At 43.1% G+C, this 20897-nt stretch overlaps 1 protein-coding gene across 3 annotated transcripts in view; it reads left to right on the forward strand.

Moving 5' to 3' along the window:
* hdac4 (histone deacetylase 4) overlaps positions 1–20897 on the forward strand; it is a 133466-nt gene that overhangs the window by 94843 nt on the left and 17726 nt on the right. For all 3 annotated transcript variants that reach the window (XM_085374032.1, XM_085374034.1, XM_085374033.1), the window contains 13 exons: positions 1901–2020; positions 2325–2535; positions 3569–3789; positions 8092–8364; positions 9335–9521; positions 9844–9977; positions 10722–10824; positions 11927–11973; positions 15148–15255; positions 17126–17181; positions 17366–17453; positions 19494–19613; positions 19709–19806. In XM_085374032.1, coding sequence (XP_085230158.1) covers positions 1901–2020; positions 2325–2535; positions 3569–3789; positions 8092–8364; positions 9335–9521; positions 9844–9977; positions 10722–10824; positions 11927–11973; positions 15148–15255; positions 17126–17181; positions 17366–17453; positions 19494–19613; positions 19709–19806 — 1766 coding nt within the window. The remainder of the gene's footprint in view (positions 1–1900; positions 2021–2324; positions 2536–3568; positions 3790–8091; positions 8365–9334; positions 9522–9843; positions 9978–10721; positions 10825–11926; positions 11974–15147; positions 15256–17125; positions 17182–17365; positions 17454–19493; positions 19614–19708; positions 19807–20897) is intronic.

Genomic DNA, 20897 nt, shown 5'->3' on the forward strand with positions numbered 1-20897 from the left:
GTGCATGTTATCGGACGCGGAGTTAGCAACATCCCCCAAGAACCGGAAGAGGAGAGTCCTGGCCCCTAGCCCTGCCAATGTAGAAGAAATGATGATGGATGGTGATGCAGCAGCAGCCGTTCTTCTCTGGGCGAGTAGCTTAATGTTGTCCGTGTATAATTCACGTTGAGTAGGCTAACCACGTTATTACATTAATGCATGTAAGGTGAACTAGCAAACACCGTCGTGGGTACATGCAGCTGTCTTCTTGTTTGATGGCAGGTACTCCCTCCACCCTGGCCAAAAAGGCTAAAATGACCAAAGAAAAAGTGGAAAACAGTTAAACATGAGAGGTTTTTGGACAAAGTTTGTGTTTTTTCCATTGTTTAAGCACTGCTTCCAGCCAAGAGTGATACCATATATGCCCCATAGCTGCAGAAAAGGCTAACATTGTTATCTTTTTACAAAAAAACAGCTAAACATGAGAGGTTTTTGGACAAAGTGTGTGTTTTCCATTCTTTAAGCACCATTTAAGCACCGGCACCATTTTAAAAGTACCAGTTTGGTACTGGTATCAGATAAAACCTAAACGATACCCATCTCTAACCATGACATCAACCTCTGCTACCAAAAGTGGTTAGCAGTTTGTAATAGTAAACTATACAGATGCACAGATAGCTGCTTATTAGTGATAAGTAACAAAAGAACATGATACTAGATTTTCACTCTTCAGAGAAACCTGTCGCTTCAAACAGCCACACCTTTTATTTCCACATGACTCTAAGAACATTTAACTGGGCGATAGAGTCTGCGTCAGAGGACAAAAGTGTTCAAGGCCCAGAGAGACAACCAGCTTTCTTAGAAAAGGGTCTCACTGCTGTTTCAATAAATAACAGCAATGAGACTGAGAACTAAATTCACACATAATCACACAAAACTGTGTTATTTATAGTACTCCAGGAATCAGTCCTAGATAATACAGTCATAATGTGTGAGTCATACAGGCTACACAGAAAATTCAAGGACAAATAACCCGCATCACAAACTTTCTCAGGTGCAAAAATGGTGAACTCTGCACATCTTGAGACAGTTGGAGTCTCCGAATGTGATTCCTGGAATCCCATCGACATTTTTTTTAAACATTCTGCAATTTTTAAGTGATCTCACATTTTATAACGAGCCGCACGAGTGGATAAAAAACATGTTTTACATCCAAAGAGACACGAGGGGTACTTTCAAAAGTCTTGCATGGGCTCTTCAGCTCCAAAATCATCAGGTATTCATCAGTGGCCTTCAGCCAGCTAGGTTAGGTACACTCTGAAGTTAACCCTGTTGCTTCTGTCTCTTTGGGTCTGTAACCCTTTCATGACCGAACTCTGTGTAAAAGAGCCTGGACCACAGCCTGACCCTGTGGTGTTAGGTGAGGTATAAAAAGCTCCATACAGTTGACATAATGGGGAAAGTAAGTAGGAAGACCAAAAGAGTTGGTGCCAGGATGTAAACATGTTTATTTCTGCTATTCTGTTATTCTCTGTGGACTCACGTGCATTTGATGCCAGCCTCAAGTGGCAGTTTGAGGAACTGCAGTTTTTGGCTGTTAAGCTTTGGCTTCATTCTTCACCTGCAGAGAGACCCGCATCTGTTTAATCAGTGTCATCATTTAAGTCTTCATAAAGCAAGTCAATTTTAACTTTCGGGGGAAGTTTTGATTTTAGGTTAATGTTATATTTGGATTATTCATGCCATAGCTGTGGTTACATATTATGGTAAATAGATTTAAATGAATCTAATATCCATGACTGTGTGCCCGTGGCTGCGTGTGCATTTGTATGTGTGAGAGAGATGGAAAAGTCTTGCACTGTACACAGCACTGTTTTCTTGGATCTGCACTGTATTTATGTCAATGTGGATGTGTCTGCAGACCTCGCTGCTCCAGAGGCTGGCAACACGGGAAGGGTCAGTTAGCCACCTCTCTCTCTACACCTCTCCGTCTCTGCCCAACATCACCCTGGGCCTGCCAGCCACAGGACCTGCTAGCACTGTGAGTCCATTTAAAAGAAAATACCACAGAATCAAACTTTTAGATATCAGAATCAGAATCAGAATACTTTATTCATCCCGAGGGAAATATGACATTAGTTATAGCGAATCGTTCATTAGTTGTACTGTAATTATTCTCATCACTGTGGAGAAGGTTCATTGGTTAGTTTCCTTAGAAATACAAAGGATATTACAGAGCCTGTAACTGGATTTGAACTCGTCAGTCTTGTCATTGCCTTCATTCTTTCCTTCTTTCCCCACCTTAACATCTCTTTCTCCCTCTCCCTGCCTGTGTGTCTTTGTAGGTGGTATCGGGACACCAAGATGGCGAGAGTCATCTGGCATTGCCTGCATTGCAGCAGGGCATTCCACTGACCCCTCCTTTCCTGCCCTCCCACCTGCCCTCCTACTTGGCATCTTCAGCACTGGACAGGGAGGGCCCAGGAGGGGGCACGGTGGGTCACAACCCCCTCCTCCAACACATGGTACTGCTGGATCCAAGCCACAGTCCAGTGGGTCAGTTTTCACTGCAACATTTGCAGGATTTTTATTTTTCTCTCTTTCAAACAGTGGGTGAGGTCTGAATTATTGATACTGTGTGGTCCACCGAAAGAATCTACAGCCCAAATATTTTGCTGTTTCTTCTCTAAGCTTTAGCGATAACAGTATTATGTTTCAAAGTGTGCCAAAATAATTACTGGAAAGATTACATACACACAATTCAAGGTTCTAATGATTTGGGCAGCTTATAGTTTTGAGAGCATCACTGGAGGAAAAAACGTCAACGATTTTTAAGGAATAAAATAAATACGATTTTTGTTTGAGATTATTTGTCGTGGATTCGGAAAATGACCTCACAGTTCATTCTGTACTGCTGCAATCTGTGATCTCATTGGCTATTGTCTGCTGAATCTGGCCTCTAAAGATGAAGGCCGATCTTTTTTGGAAAGCTTCCCATGAAGCTGGCATATATGAGGGCCAAGACTTCCTCTTCCTTCTGCTGTTCATTGTTTATGAATGGAGATGACTTAAAAACACTAATAAAGACCTAAATAGCTGTCAAAGGATACATTTTGCCAAAATCAATCCTTTTTTGGCCTTTTGATTGCTCAGATGTGATTCAGCCTGAGGAGTGAAACTCTGTCACTTACAGTACATTTAATGCATGATCTATTTTACTGTTTATATTGCAGGGGCTGCTTGAACCAAGCTACTGAAATTTATAAGTGGAGACAAATGTGGCAAACTTGTCTGACATCATCTTATTTTAAAATATCACTTCAGCTAGAAAAAAGCAGGACCTGCACTGCATTGCAGCTAAAATGTGCAGCCGGTATTCCTGAGTAACGGTTTCCATCCGTCATATGAGAGGGGCCCCTGTGGTTCCAGTTGTAAAGCCTCCAGTTTCTTTTAAGTAGATGAAATAAAATCACCTAAAATTATCACCTAAAATATGTGTGAATGATGAGTGGAGCTACAGAAATAAGACACAGCTTTTGGAAAAAAATGCTTGAGATCATTTCCTGCAACCGCTCTGTGTTTTCTGTAGTTGGGCTGGGTGGCCTACCGCTGCCATCGTCCTCCGTCTCCAAGCTCATGCGCAGCCACCGTCCCCTGGGGAGAACGCAGTCGGCGCCTCTGCCCCAGCAGCAGTGCGGACAGACACAGGCCCTGCAGCACCTGGTGGTCCAGCAGCAGCACCAGCAGTTCCTGGAGAAGCACAAACAACTGTTCCAACAGCAGCAGCAGCAGCAGCACATCATCAACAAGGTATTTCAACACATGTCTGTGCGCAGTATCAAAAGTAACTCTGAACAGCTGCGGTATTGCAGGCAGCTGTATGTCTGTCCATATACTGTGTGTGTGAGTGTTTGTCTATCTACATGACACTGACTTGGTTAATGTTTGTGAGTCCTATTTTCTTTTCTCCAAGCGCTGGATGATTCAGCCTGCAATTAGCAATTCTTTTAGCTAGTTTTTTTCTTTTCTTTCTGTGTTCATGTGTCCCTGCTTCTCACTGTCACCCTGGCAACTGTGCACTAGAGGAAGCATCTTCCATATATGGTCACACAGGAAATATGACTCACTGCTTCATTGTTGAAGAGTGTGCGTATGTGCAAGCTTATGTGTGAAGTTGCTCTATGATACAGTCATAATTTATGTGGCTGAAATTCATAATTTCATATACTGTGTCACATGGCTGCATTAAATGTGCCCAAAGGTTCAAATAATCAGGTAAATATTTGTAAAAGTAATCAATGTGATCGAAAATCTGAGGCTTTGTCAGCTTATCATGGACGTGCATTCATCTACTCAAGGCATAGCAGCCCCCCAAAAAAATATATTTATATCCATGCACAATAGGGGAAAGTTATTTGACTCCCTGCTGAATTTGTGCATTTGCTCTCGTGCAAAGAAATTAACAGTCTCTAATTTTAATGGTAGTTTTATTTTAATGGAGAGAAACAGATGTTTCTTATAGTTGCTCACCAGGTTTGCACACCCCTCAGGAGAGATTTTGGTCCTCTCCTCTTCACAGAAACTTTAAATCCTTTAGGTTTCTTTGCTTGTCAGTGGGGTTGGTGTTCTGTGGGTCATACTCAGCATTTTCCTCCCAGTAAACATGGTTTCGTCCGACACCCAGGCCTTTTCTGAGTCACTGAGATGTTCACGGGGAAACCTAAGACCAGCCTGTGTGTGTGCCTTCTTGAGCAGGGGGACCTTGTAGCTGCTGAAAGATTACCAGTGGTGGTGTTCTTGGTGACTGTGGGCCCAACTGTCTTAATAGTTTTGGGCTTATTCACCACCTTTTCTCATGATCATCCTCTTGCAAGCTCTTGCATGGAGCTCCAGACTGAGGGTGACTGTTGGTCATTTTAGTTTTCTTCAGTTTCACCTCCTCACCAAGCTTCTTACTGATGCTTTTGTTGTCCATTCGACAATTTTGGACAACTTTTTGGTCTTGACATGATGGTGGAGAGGTTGGAATAAACAGGTGTACTTTATATACATAACAAGATGAGCTCTGGCGTATCTTTAATTGACTGGTTGTATCCCTAACCCCTAGTCTGTGGGATCTAGAATTCTGGCTGGGTTGCAGAGGATCACTGAGTGACTTTTATTCTGTCTCTCTCCATTAAACCGAAACTGCCACAAAATACAAGACAGTTTGTTTATTTGTAAGTGAGCAAACTTACAAAAAAATCCCCCATTGTTTATATATGATTAAGATACTAAATCAATAGTTTTATCACATAAAAAGCAAGCAGTGAGTGTCATACTTACCAGAAACATCCTCCTGTAATCTTTCTTGTTGTGGATGTCACCTCAATATTTCAGGTTGGGGATCAGGCTTGAACATGTATCTGCAGAAAGAGTTTTTCCCCACATAAAGATTTATACACTAGTAAGAGGAAGAGACGGACAAAGCATGCATATTAGAAGGAGGCGCTGAGGGAGACTGGAACTAAAATGGTTTGAGTTGCACAGAGGATGAGGTGAGGAGCTGCCCACTAATCACTAACAATCAGCAGCCAAAGTTTGCGGTACAACCAGAACAACATATATGCATAAAAATGAACAAGTGTAAAGTCACCAAAGCTTGTGGCAATTTCTGTAAATCCCATTAGGTTATTTGTCGGCAATTATAATGAGCTATAATGTTCTGTGTAATTTTGCGTTGAGTTCTGCTACATAAGTCTTCCAATTAAGTCAGTTCATTTTTATTATTATTAGGGTCTAATTGTAGCTTACTGCTTTCCCGACTTGCCTCATGGGAAACAGATACTGGATTTAAAGCTGCTGGAACGTTGAGGTCTTTGTACAGTTTGCTTTATTTCCCTGGGTTGGCGTGGTTACTCGCAGCCTATTTTCTCCTGTGTGGCTTGAAGGGATGACAATTGTGTATTTGTGTGTGTGGTGTCCATGACGGGCCTCGGAGAGACTTTCAAGCAATCCCTTACCTGATGATTTCCTCTTCATATAGCAGTGGAATTATCACACAGGATTAAATAAAAGGCGTCCAGTGAGGTTTTCAGAAGAGGCAGGAGTTCAGTGACTGCATGAAGTTGTTAAAAGACGCAGGACAGAAAAAGGATGGTGGTTGTTTAGTTAACTGGAGCCATTCTGCGTAGCTTTAAAAAGCTGTAATGGCACCTTTAACTTTAACGATCTGCCCTTTTTCAGCAAGAAATGTAACCTGAGTCCATTACTCAAAATATCACCTGAACACCTGAAGAGCTAGACTTTAAGCTTTAGACCACAACAAGAAAATGCTTTGGCGTGTGATGATCGCTGAGCGTTACTATAGTGCTGTGTATTATTTTACCAAAGTCATGCACAGAAGTAGATTAATGAATAAAACCTCGAGCTACTGAATGGTGTAGTTGTTCTCCTGCCGTCCGTGTCTGACTGCAGTGTGTGACTCGTTATCCTGATATTTGTGACTGTAATTATAGCTCCTGCATTAACCGCAAAGCAGGATTATGACAGTGCTATTTTAGGTGTCTATTCATTTCCTGCTTTTTAATGTTGCCTAATATCATTGCACCATGGAAGTCATTGGAGAAGTTCCCCCAGCGGACTCCGTAGTTACTCATTGCCTTTGTTTTGTTTTTGCCTCATAAAGATCAGACTTAATGAGGAATTTAACATTATCCCCAAGAAATATTGATTGCTGCGAGCTGGTTTTAATATCTGCTATATTTCTGTTTGACGTGGGAAAATACGCGACTAAAGTTAGCAGCGTGGGACGAATATGTTTCCAGTGATGCATGTAACGCCTACCATTTGACTCTTAAAAGTGGTGCTAACTATTATGTAGAAATATCCTGTTGGCAGGAGTTATTTCATTTACCCTTTTCACCCTTGGATATCCACTTCTTGACTCATCTGCAGTCTTCCTTCCCTTCCCTATTTGCATCTATCAGTCAAGTCAGCAGGAAAAAGGGGTCTTCCTGAAAACCTTTGGCTTTTTTCTGCAGCAGAAAGAAAGAAATGAATGAAAGAATCTTGAAATGGTTCCAACCTGAGCTTGTTGTGTGCCACTATGGCGGTACAGCGGTGTGCTTAGGGGAGAGAAATAAACGCACAGAGTCCGAGTGTATCAAGTGTTTCCACCACCCCGTCTCTCCTCTCCCTCTTCCAGCTGATTTAACAGGGTTATTTAGTGTCTGTCCCCCTTATGATTCACGTCCCAGCCACTATTTCCTCTGTAAAAGAAGAAGGGTTAGACAGAGGGAAAGAGAACAAATTGAGAGAGAAAGGAAGAGAGTCAGTGTGGCAGGAGTGTTTTGAGTTTGTTTGGAGAAGAGGGACTGGGATGAGGCAAGAGCCTGCTCTCTCTGACGTCAATGGACTGTTCCCTGGGCAATATGCCAGCCGTGTGTGTGTGTTCCAGGCACAAACAGTGGTCCTGTCCAATCATGACCTGCACATCAAGGTTGAGGTCTGTGACGACAGGGACGAGGGCAGCTGCCAAAACAAGATTATTACAATCCCCCCTCTGCGGTGCTTCCACTCTCTTTCCTCGCTTTTTCTTTTCTCTTACATGTTCAGACACGACGAACTTAGCAGTAAAATTCATCCATAGTCTCAGGAGATTATATCATTAGTTTGAAAACAAATAACTAGCCTATCAGAATCCAGAGTACAGATGTGGTTTATTTCTGTGTGTGCAAAAAGTCAAAAGCCCCGGCTAATGTTAGCTTTTGGTGGGTTTATCTAAGGTTGTTTTCATTAACTTTGTACGCGGACTGATTAGTCAGTTATTTTTGGAATGAAAAACATCCAAAGTGTAGTTTTAAATTGGAGCATGTTGTCCCTGATGTTTCCTTAGTGCTTTCCTCCCTTCATGCTTTTGAAACTCTCGGTTCTGTCTTTTTTCTGTTTTCTGGAACGTCTTTCTGTTACTGGCTCCTAACATCATCAGTTGACTCCCTAATCTTGGCCGAATGTTATGTGAATATTTTCTTTTATGTCCAAAGTGTTCCAGTTTTTCCTCTAAAAACATGCATAACACCGTCAAATCACTGCGTCAAAAGTTTGACCTGGCCGTGTCTTTTTGCCCTCTAGATAATGTCCAAGCCCGGCGATCAGGCCTCAGCTGCAGGCCCGGGAGCCTCAGGACCAGGCAGGCAACACCAGAGTCACCCGGAAGAGACGGAGGAGGAGCTTAGGGAGCACCAGGCGCTCTCCTCGTCATCATCGTCCTCCTCTCCTACCTCTGGGCAAGAGACGGGGTTGCTACGTGGGGTGGTCATCAAGCAGGAGCCTCCGGATCCCCAGGAGCAAGAAGAGAGGGAGCAAAGAGAGAGGCAGGCTGAGCAGGACTTCCTGTTCAGACAGGTAAGCACGAATGGCGGGGACCAGTTGGAGTGGAAAAGACGGACTGGGCATGAAATTCAAATTCCACAAGTTTAATCTGGCATTTATAAAAAGGGAGAAAGTTTCTTCTTTTGCATGACTCTAAAAGCAGTGTCAGATTCATATGTTTGACATAATGTCTTCATATATGTGCATGATGATTCAAACTGGCAGCGATTACACAGTATGGAGGATTCTTTTTGTATTACAGTAATCAGTAAGTGGTTGTAGCTGGGCTGAACAACACACTGATAGCAGTGACAGATGGAGCTTCTTGTGACTGAAACATTACACTCCACATTTGTTTGATCTGCCTTTCCTCCCGACTGGACTGACTACCCAACCCGCTTCCAGTATAATATGTGTATAAATATCCTCGAAATTAGTCCGTAGCACAACTTCATGCGGGCATACACGTGCAAGTATTTTATGTAAAAGCTGTTAGCAGCAACAAATCTCTCTGTTACACGTGAATTTGTACATCGCAGTCTCTCTTTGGCCACATCCCTGCTGTCCGCTCAGCCAAATTCAATCAGACACTCCTCTCACTGTCGCCATGGCGCCCATAGTGTAGACAGACACACCCATCAGAGCAGGAAAACACGACTGCTTAGCGAGCACTGAAATATTCCACTCAGGTGCTTACAGATCATTTTGAAAACAATTACATAAATAGTTACATAATAACTTTTCTTTTCTGTAAGCAGTTTAAAATAATTATGACGCCTTAATGTGAAACACTCATGTTTGGCACTATGTCAGCTAGAAAATGTTGCTTCAACAACCAAATGTAGTTTGGTTCTTTGCAACAGGAATCTCTTTATGGAAGCTGATTAAACTGGGCGCTATAGCAAGTAGGAAGATGTTGGTATTTGGTGCCATCTTCTGGTGGGAAACTCATATTGCAGCCCAGCTTTCTGTTGAATATTGCACTGTCTGTGTTTGTGAGCAGCAGGCTCTGCTCTTAGAGCAGCAGCGGATCCACCAGTTGAGGAATTACCAAGCCTCGATGGAAGCAGCCGGGCTTTCGGCCAATTTTGCTGGCCACCGGCCTCTGTCGAGAGCTCAGTCATCGCCAGCCTCTTCCTCCTTCCCCATGGTCGTGCAGGAGCCGCCAGCCAAACCTCGATTCACTACAGGTCTGCTGAGTTACATAATTATTTCTTTGCACATACACACACACACAGCAGTGATGCTTTTTATTGTCATGAGCACCACAGTAATCAAACACAATGCAGAGAGTGAGTAGCTGTGTGCAGTGTTTAAACATCCTAAACAGGGTTTTTGCTTATTGCACAATGATAACCTGTTGCTTTAGAAGAAGCAGGTGCAATAGATGATAATCACACCACGTCTTATGGTGTGACTGTAAAATGTCATCGTGACAGCTGTTTCTATCCTTGTTGTCAGTGGTGCATAATCACCCATATGTTTGTGCGTGGTGGTGTGTGAATTTCCCAGGTCTTGTGTATGAGTCTTTGATGCAGAAGCACCAGTGCATATGTGGTAGCACAACGAGTCATCCAGAGCACGCTGGCCGCATTCAGAGCATCTGGTCCCGACTGCAGGAAACAGGCCTCAGGGCGCACTGTGAGGTAAAGACAAAGTTAGACTTGTGTTATTATTGAAGGACAATTAGAAAATGTACATGAGTATTTAGCTTTCAGAGGCAAACAATAAGAATCGTTGTCAGTCTTTGGAAACGTTGAGAAAGCAAATGTTAACTTCACTGACGTTTATGCAGTCGTCTCCTGTTTGATTGATGCTAAACGCTTTACACTAGAAGCTACGCTCATATGTTTTCCCTCACATTCATAATACACTTATCTGTCGCACACACACCCTCTAAAGTAGTCAGGTGCACTGGGACAATTCCGGGTTCAGTATCTCATCTAAGAACACTTATGGAGCAGGCCAGGAATCAAACTACCCACCACACCTGCCCAAATTTAAAAAACAGAAAAAAACAGCACATTTGTTGTTGTGTCATTGGAAATTGTTTCATATATTAGTGTTTGTGTTATTTTCCCCTGACAGTGATGTTTTACCACTTTATTGCAGGTTGTTGTCGTAGCCAGAAGGAGGCAGTGTTAATGCACTTCTTTTAACGTTTGTCCTTATAGGTGAAAACTCTCACATTGAGGTTTCGAATATGATCTAATATTAAACTGACTCAGTGACAACACTGGGACGCCCTGTATATTATTTCTTCGGACTAACAATATGATAAAACTTCTGCAGAACTCTGCTCTCCTATCCTGTTTTTGCGGGGAGTTTAAATGCGGAGCATGAAAAGCTAATCAGAAGTTGTGTATCTTTTTTTTCCTCTCTGTTTTCAGTGTATCCGTGGTAGGAAGGCCTCATTGGAGGAGTTGCAAACAGTCCACTCTGAAGCCCACGTCATGCTATATGGAACTAACCCGCTGCGGCAGAAACTAGACAGTAAGACATGCTTCCTCACACACATTCACACATTCACAAACACACTTTTTCCAAGCGTGCACTGCTTCACCTCCTAGACTAGATTACTCATTAGTTTAGTCTAAAAAAATTGTGGATGCTTTAAGACTTACTGGGTTTTTGAGAATTGTAGAGTTTCATGCATTTATTCACAAGTCTGAAGTTGACCGCCTGACTCTGCAGGGTCCGTTTAAAGGAATCTGTTCTAATGCTTAAATCGTATCATAACTAAAGGTCCTTCTAATAAAGTCCTCAGAGGTGTTACGATAAGACAAGGACCAACTAGAGCTGCTAAACTAAAAGTCTCGCAGGCTGCTTAGTCACTTATGTCTGGCCTTAAAGTGCAGGTGTAGTGAAGTAGTCTGCATTATGTGAAAAAGTCAAAGGGGCGAGCCCCAGTGGCGATCTTGGCTTTCACTCAGTGGAGGCATAAATTCCTCTTATTATTACTGCTCACACAGGAGTCTTACCAGATACTCCTGTGTGAGCTTCAGCGTACAAGTGGGATAGCCTACAGTAAGAGCTGGAGTAAAGGAATAAACCACAAAGGTGGCGGCTAATCAGGAATTAAAGTATTCACACTATATTAAATATCTGTTAGTGGTGTAGTGTTTAACTCTGGATTAGGATTATGTTAAGCAGTCAGATTTAATTTCAAAAGAAATTACAAATAATAAAGTAAGCTGATGTTGTTTTGTTTGAAAGGAAATTAAAAGTGTAAGCACACATTTGAAAAGAGTTCACTCGGGGTCAGTAACTACGTCAGCTTAGTTTGTTTTCAGACATGTCAGAAATGTGAAGTTTATTGATTTTCTTCTTCAGTGACAAACTGACCCCTCTCTGGCCAAATCTAGATTTTTTTTCCTGAAGAAGGCTTGATTGAGAGGTCAAGCAGATACTTTTTTTTCTTCACCTCACCTAATTAAAGCATGCCCTTGTGTACTATTGCTGTTAGATAAGGTCACAAAGTCAAATAGTTGGTTTTAAGGGTGTCTGTGAGTCTGCAGTGCAACCTCTTCCCTTAGTAACCTTTCACTTTTGCTTTCTCTCTTTCTAATTCTTCACTTCATTTCTTTCTCTTCAGGTTCAGTAAATCCCATGTTTGTGAGGTTGCCGTGTGGAGGCATAGGGGTAAGTCACTTACTCTGTTTGTTAATTCATGCTTAAGTCATCTTCCAAATATTCACTGTCTGATTAAGTATTTGTAATTTGCGCTCTTGATATTTCTTGGAAAAGGCCATTGTTAGTCATACTGGTTTATTCAGTGGAAAATTGTTGTAATAGACACTTGTGTTTTTACAATACCCATCTGGCACAACTCCATCAGACTCTGAAACGAAGCAAATAAGCATAGTTTCAGCCTTATCAAATAGCAGTATAATAAGTGTCTCCTTCGCCCACTCATTCTGCCCCCTGCCTAAATAATGGTCCCATTTGTTCTCTTTGCACCAAACAAACACACACACACACACACACACACACACACACACACACACACACACACACACACACACACACACACACAGCCTTGACACACTAGCACGCAGATGCACACAAACACACACAAACACCACCCCTCAAGGACCAGAGGCAACAAAAGCTGTTGCTCGCCTTTCCGCCGTGTTAGTAATTGTAACCAGATGTTACGAGCTGTGTGTGTGTGCGTGCGTGTGTGTGTGTGTGTGTGTGTGTGGGGCAGGGAGTATGACTTTGTTTGTGTGCATTGCATAGTTTGTGTTTGGGGATTCTTGTGTGCTAAGGCAATGATTTTGATGGCTGCTTCAAGTTGGAAGTGATAATGTATCTGAAAACTGATACATTGGAACAGTTGTGCACCTGTGTGTGTGTGTGTGTGTGTGTGTGTGTGTGTGTGTGTGTGTGTGTGTGTGTGTGTGTGTGTGTGTGTCCATGCTTTTTTTGTTGTTGTCTTCACAATATTGAGCATTTGAAAGGCTACATCATGCCTACCTTGCCACATACCTGATCTCTCTACATCGTTCCTCATCTCCTCATACCTCTGTTTCCTTTCTCCTCTTCTTGCCTCCTTTGGGGCCACCACTCCTGCTGCTGCGGTGGGAACAAGAAAAGCCGGAGTTCTGCGTTGCTCCGTTCTGCTCTTTATAATGGCAAATGGGACTAAATTGTTGTTTTCCTGTCATACACACACATACAAGTCTTACATACACACACTCACTCGCTTGCAGAGGAAGGGGGTTCAAATTAAGCTGTCAGCCTGTGGAGAACCATCATTCTGTCATACCAGCACGTTCCCGCTATTTTCTGCCTCTAACACATACACTCACTCACACTCACGCACATGCACACACACACCACTTCCCTTTCACTTTCCCCCGACGAGCTTGTGTCCCCCTCCAGGCTCGAGGCAAAACTAAACATCAACATGGGAAATAATAAAGCGCTCGCGCTGCTTCAGAGCAGCATCTGTTTGCGCTCATTAACCTGACTTGTATATATGATTCAGTTTCCCATTCACTCACTCACTTGACTCTTGATTTGCTCGCTCGCTCAGTCATTGACTCGGCTACTACATACTGTCATCCACTTACACCGCGTTCCCCTCTCTTCACATTGGGTTCCATTAGTCACTCATCAACAATGCACTCCCCTTTTTTTAGTATCTTTAGTGTATGTTGAGCGCTCCACAGTTTCATTTCATGACAAATTCTTTCTTGGCGCAACTTTAAAAGAGCCCCTTTTCTTCTCCGTGGATGTTATTATGGAGTAATCATCCGGCCTTGATCAGTTTCGTCACTGGAGACCGGAGGAAAAGGGGGGCGGCTGCCTGAAAGGCTGTCGACTCGCTCGGCTCGCTGACTGGTTGAAGGACCGAGGATCTGACTGGGTGGCTAAGGTTAATGTTCCACTCGGTCAGTTGACTGACTGAAAGGCCAGCGGCGTGGATGAAAGGGCGAGCGACTGGCAGGTTAAAGTTAACATATTCAAAGACCCCCAGGTTTACATCAGGAAAGCCTCGCTTAGAGCTCTGGCGTCGGCCGCTCTGCACATGTGTGCACGGTTCAAAACACACTGACACACAGGCCTTCACTTTCTTCTTTTCCTCAGCCAGCTTCTTCTCTCTGTGTTTATCGTGTGCTCCATCTGCCTGCAGTATCTGCCATGCCTGATGGAGGGTGTGTATATTATCCTGTGCGTGGCCCTCTGCGTACAATCAATCACACAGACTATTGTGGTCTGTTGGGCTTGTATGCATGTGTGTGTAGGTACTGTAGTGATTTGGGCTGGGGGGGGGGCGCTGCGCTGCCCGTGCTTCTGCATTAATCAGGCTTGACCACTGAATAGTTTGCCCCGTGTCTAAGCATGCTCAAACACACACACGTCAGGTATTCATATCTTATGGGTATATCTAATTGACATAAAGCTTTCCCTATCCCCTCACCCTACCCCTAACCATGATATATGAATGCCTAACCCTTACCCTATACCTAACCATAACCCTATTGTAACCCTGTCACTAAAGCCACATTTTGAGTCTCAGAAATGCCTTCAGACTTGCAGGAACCAGGATTTTGGTCCTCACACGTATAGTAAACGTCCATTTCTTGGTCCCCACAAAGATATGATCACACACACGCACATTTTAGTCATTTAAAAAAAAAACAAAAAACCTCATGTTCTATACCAAAAAAAAAATTTTTTTTAATCGGCCTTTTACAGTTTTTTTTTTTGTCGTGTAATATTTTAAGGTGGATAAATTATGGAATGTCTCTAAATATCTGTAAACGTAATGAGTGTTGTTTGCCTGAAAACCCCTCTATATGGTTTAACCTTAAAACTGACGTATAAACTGACAACTTACTATAAATTTGCTGCTTAACCTGTTATTAATTAAGGCTTTTGTGTTTTCATCATATTATACTTAAGTCTTTGATTGGTCTCTGGAGTGCGGAGTTACAGTGTCATATCCTTACGGATCAAAGGGATTTTTAGAAAGTCTGTTGTGTTATACACAGCACGATGAATCCTCCAATTTTATGTCTCGTAGTGTTTCTCTCTATTGTTTTCCTCACAGTGAATAAATTTTCCAGCCCTTCTTGCACCGCTGCAGACAAACTTTCAAAGAGTAACTCTGATGCTGTGAAATGACACAAGCTAAATGATTTCAAATGTGCTCAGTTTTACGACTTCTGCCCCACTCAAGTGCTGTCAGTAACACCAGCAAAAAATAGATAAGTGGAAAACAGTATGAAGTTGCATATTTTGGCTCCGTTTGAAAATGTTATTTAAACAATACAAGGCCTCATGTGTGTTTGTGTGTGTTGGCAGGTGGACAGCGACACCATTTGGAATGAAGTCCATTCATCCAGCGCAGCGCGTCTGGCTGTTGGCTCTGTGGTGGAGCTCGTCTTCAAAGTAGCATCGGGAGAACTGAAGGTTGGTTTGGATGCTCCGTGGAGTTCGATTAGTCATGGCTGTTTGCAGGGCTGCAGTGTATTTTTAGGCATTGGAGCACTTGTGGCCTTTAGGAGCGGGTAAATGTGCGTTAACCTTTAAATGCTATGTAACTCAAATGGACTCTGCAGTATAATTGGTCCCCTCCAACTTCGAGGGGTTTGATTTTAATATCCTTGTTAAGGTCTTACTGCTCTAGTCGATTTTCCACCTGAGTTCCAGTCACATAGGCTTACAGACAGAACAAGGCCCAGCGCAAAGAGAGCACTATATCAGGTCACCTCTAGTAATGTGCTATCCGGCCGTACTTCCAGACACCTTAAAGGAAAAAAAAAAAAACAAGGAAAAAGTTCCAGAACCAACTTTCGCACCTCCCAGACAGACATCCCCACCCCATCACGCCTCTCCCCATCCCAGCCAGACTCGTGCGTCTGTGGCGGTGGCGGCTTGCTGTTTGAACCCAGCAGGGAGACCCGGTGCACACGCACCGCAAGCGCCAGCAGTCCCCATTAACAGGCCCCCTTTAGAAGTGTTGCACCAAAGCCACCTGCAGACCAGGTTAGCGTTAGCTTTGCACCAGTATAGCACACTATCTCGTGACGTTCTTCAGCAAGAAACAGTAGCACACCATGCTGATACCCAGCTGAGTTTTGGGTGGGGTTGCTAGCATCCTGCCATCATGTTGAGTGGGCATGAGTGATTGTGCATCACTTTGCACAATTAACAACAACACAGTTTAGTTTGAGTGATTTCCTGCTTAAAGTTTGCTGGTATTGACTTACCCTCAAATTAATGCTTGTATACACATGCACACACACACCTACACACACGCACGCATGCTTACACACATGCAGACGGTTCTCCGAGGATCCTTCATGGCCAAATGACCACATTCCACCTGCACCAACAACTCTATGAACTCCACAGAAAGCCATAAATCTACTGAAGGCACACATTCACACTCCCTCTCTCTCTCTCTCACACACACACACACACACACACACACTTCTGTCTCTGTGGCTTCTACTTTCTGTTTCCCCCCACGTCTGTTTTAATTTAATTACTTTTTTCTTTGTATAGAGAAACTTCACTCGCTCACATACATATGGTACCGTACAGAGTTCTTTAACCGTGTGTGGGGAAACCAGTAGAGGCAGTTGTCGCTACAGTAATCTTCCAGCTGGCTGCTAATCCGCTGCAGCTGACTCAACATCATTAGTCCAGTTTGCAATCGCTCTACATAAGCTCAAACATCTATCTAATGTCCCCACATTGCGCTGGGACCCTCCAAAAACAATTGCTCGGAGTCCTGCCTTGACAAAGCTCGCCTTAACAGACTCATTGTTCCCGTGAGGACACGCATGCACTTTCAGTGGGAGAAGCTAACATCTGTATTCTTTAGAATACAGAAATAGATTTTAATACTTCTGAATGTATTTGTGTTCTTTCTGTTCATCGACACATTACTCGTCCTTACGGGGTAAATAGCGATGCTGGGAAAATAATGTGTTCGTTGTTATAGTCCAGTTGTGTTAGCATGCTTTTTAGGTTAATTTGTGATGAGTTGTAAGTATGAATGTGAGAGTGTGTGGTTATGCGTCACTCTGTGTTTGCCCTGTGATGGATTGGACACCTGTCCATGGGACCACACGAGGGGCTAATTCAGCCTGTGTAGGCCCACTATCCCAAGCCCCCACGTTAAATAAGCAATTAAGAAACTGTCCAAGCGCAGTCTTTATGGATTTCCATGTGTGGGTTTTTGCATGCAGCAGTGGATTTGTGAAACTATTTTTTACTAGTCTTTTAAATGAAGTGAGCAGGCGTGTCATCTGTGATCTGTTTTTGCCGACAGAATGGCTTCGCTATCGTTCGACCCCCTGGACACCACGCTGAGGAGAGCACACCTATGTAAGTAATCTCATCTTACAAAGCTGTTTTCCTCTTACTTTAGTGTTTCTGTACTTTTTATACAGCACTTACTGCATGATGCAAATAATATTGCTTAAGCATGAGTATAAAATTTAAAATGTCATCATTTTGTTGCTGTCTTCTTCTCTTTTTTTTTTTTTTTTTTTTTTTGTTCAATCCTCAGGGGTTTCTGTTATTTTAACTCAGTCGCCATAGCAGCCAAGCTCCTGCAGCAGAGGCTCAATGTCAGTAAAATCCTCATCGTAGACTGGGTGAGTTTCTCAGTGGGATGTTTGTTACATGACAGCATACCTGTATGCACAGGTACAATATTAGACACGATGTGGCTCAAGGTTCTTGCACGGTAGACGTCTGCTCTCACTTGAAGGACAAAGAGTTGAGAGAGAAACTGACAACGTTGGCTAGCTACTCTTTTGTCGTGTCCAAATTCATGGGCTGCATCCTCCTGAGGACGCATTTGTAGACCGATTACGTCACAGCGACGCACCGAAGGCTGTCCAAATTCGTAGACTCCTCCGAATGCAGCCTACAAATGCCTCCTCCTTTTCCCCGAATTTGAAGGATGGGTCAGGTGTGTCCTTCATGGCCTACCATATCCCAGAATTCATAGCGCGGCCCAGCCAAACTCCAGTTTCCAACAATGGCGGCCGCTACTAAGTTTTAAAATTACTCATACTAATCTTTCTGGGTCACAAAATAAACTTTTAACATATTTTCAGGCGAGAAAGTAGCTCTGTAAACATCAAATATCTGCTCGGTTTATCAGATATCGCATATTTGCAAAAGTGCTTCGACGTTTTCGGAGACGTCTGCTACCCACCAGCTCGATAGCTAGCCGGGAGCTCGAGTGTTACTGATGCAGCCGAGAACGGCACAACTCCCGGCACATCATTTTCAGATCACCGCGGACTTTCGCTGCTCGGGTTAAACGTAATATATAAGTCACTTAGACAACCTAAAAATGTTATTGTTGGGCTTTTTTCAGTGTTTTGTTTGTTCGTGAGTAAATCGGTTTGGCTGAGATTAAAGTTAGATTAGATAAAATAAAACTTTATTAATCCCCCGGGTGGGTTCCTCCTTGGTTTTTACACAGCTGACTAAACGTCAAACAGAAAACTGATTAAACAGAAGTATGAGACAGTCGAGAATTTACGCCAGTGTCGTTATATTTTAGATAGCAAGGAGCAGACGGCTGAGTTTATTAAACTTCACCGAGACAGCGGTGACGCTAATCAGAAGGCTAGACCGTCCAATTCCACTGCCGTTTACTTCCGGCCTACCCGACCTTCTGAGGACCCGGCCCACGTAGACCGCGAAGGCCGGGTCCTCAGGAGGATGCAGCCCATGAATTTGGACACGACCTTTGTTTCTCTTTATGCTCGTGTTGCATCCCAGAATAATCCCTTCTGCATAACTACTTTAAAATAATTTTTTATACCATAAAGTGTGAAAGAAAGAGACTGTCAGCTGACAAAGGCACAAACGTCTCACTAACTTCTATTAACAAAGAAAAGAAAATAGCTGCTAGATTTATGAGGCAGTAAAAATATAAAAATCCTCATTATGTTATCTGTTCCACTTGTTTTTAAATTGCGACGGGCTATGAACATAGCAGCCGCAAACTGAGCTCTTGTCTGGCTATTTGGGTCAGATATTATCCCTTTTTTCTTCACAGAGAAAAAAATAAAATTTATAAGAAGGTATGACGGAGCCTTTGTCGTGTCCAGGAGCGGTGCTGTTCAGTGGCATCCCTGGCTGGTCACGGCCATTCCCCAAAGCCTTTGAAGGGCCTTTTAATTTCCTCTCTGTCTGTCACAGGGGGACGCTGAGTGCAGGCTCATTGTCATGGCACTCGCCTCCAGCCGCCGGGACATTTTTAGAAATTGTGTACTGTAGCATTCATAGACATAGACAATGAGGTCATTTATAACTGACGCTTTTGGCAAAAGTGAGCAGCTGTTGAAGTCGAGTGTTTTATTGAATCGCGCTGAATCCTTTTGTGACATCGCAACGGGCTGGAAGGAGATGATATAGTCTGGCAGTATAGGACTCTCTCTCTGCATCAGTCAGCTGGTCCAAGTGGAGGTGCAGAGATTGATGGTCCCGTTTCTGTGAATCTCATTAATTTCCTCAAACCTATTCATCATAATCCGTCTTAATGACGAGGCAGTCTCTATGTGCCCCTGGTATTTGGTTTTTCTTTGACCGAAGAGATTTAAAGGATAATTACACTGAAAATATTATTATATGCTTATTTTTTAATAAAAAAATGCCCATTATAATCTTTCCAGGATGTCCACCATGGCAATGGAACCCAGCAGGCCTTCTACGCTGACCCCAGTGTCCTTTACCTGTCCCTGCATCGTTACGATGATGGGAATTTCTTCCCGGGAAGTGGCGCACCCGATGAGGTAAAGACGACAAATGCTTTTAATAAACCTTTCAGACCCAGCCTTCGGTCAGCCCACACATAACAAACCCAGTCACGTGTGTTTGCGCTTCCTAGGTGGGCAGTGGAGCAGGTGAAGGTTTTAACGTGAACATGGCCTTTACTGGGGGACTGGACCCTCCTATGGGGGATGCAGAGTATCTAGCTGCATTCAGGTAAGACAGTGATGTCACTCACTGCAGTCTAACTCTTCCTGTCATAGCCTTGGAGTATGAAGTACAGTGTGTAACAAATTACCTGTTGGTAGCTGTTAAGAACTTATGGTGCTCACCCTTATCCCATCTGATTCCCGTTAGGCGCGCTCCTATAACTATACATAAGCTTCCACAGATACAGGCATGCACTCGGTGCAGACATGTACCTGTCTCTCATACATTTTTAGTTCACACAGCTGGAAAGGAGAAGGCCTGGATTGGTTCCAGCGCTCTTTGAAGATGAGTCCATGTTTGCAACTGTCTGTCCATCTGGCCCGAGCCCGACACATCAAACCAACAGGCCACTGGCTCATCGCGGCTTTAGGCACGCAATCCCCCGGAAGTACACCTTAGCTTCTTAATGCACCCCAGAACCCAGGGTGCTCTCGCTCCCCATCTCTCTCCTTTGTATTCTTCTCTCTCCTCCTCATCCTCCTCTTTCTACCCTGCTCTTTGCATCTGCGTTGATGACAGCCACGTAATGTATGTCATACTGCAGCTATTACTTATAATCTATGACTGAAGTCAGTAGCTGCTGCCTCATTCTCATTCCCTCTACCATCATAGACGTGCTACTCTCAGGAATTTATAAATAAATAAAACCACAAAAAGAGACTAGTAACCGTGCTCTGTATTAAATCACCTTTTAAATGTTAATGACTGTGTTGACAGTTGAGATGAGTATAACTGAGAGCTCTCCAATACTAACAGCACAAGAGACCATTAGGAAGACCTTAAATTACTAAGTTATTACTTTTATAACTCTGTATTTATATGTTTATTTGCGTTAGGAGGGGAAAGAATTAACCCTGCACACTCATTTCAAGTTTTAGAAATTCTTGAATAGTTCCAAAAATATAATCATGAAAACACAGTTAACTGAACCAAAGGGAACTTTCACTCAAACTCTGGCTTCCTGTGATTAAGAATTTGCCTCAGAAAATAGAGTTCACGCTTTTTTTTTTCTCATTTACAATTATTTAATATTTTATTTTACACTCTTAACGCACACTGGACTAAAAGTGTTGCTGTCATCTGGATCAACTTTTCTT

This window comes from Diplotaxodon limnothrissa, linkage group LG16, assembly GCF_057381915.1.
Source record: "Diplotaxodon limnothrissa isolate DT_005_m linkage group LG16, D_limnothrissa_male_GT1.1, whole genome shotgun sequence".
NCBI lineage: Eukaryota > Metazoa > Chordata > Actinopteri > Cichliformes > Cichlidae > Diplotaxodon > Diplotaxodon limnothrissa.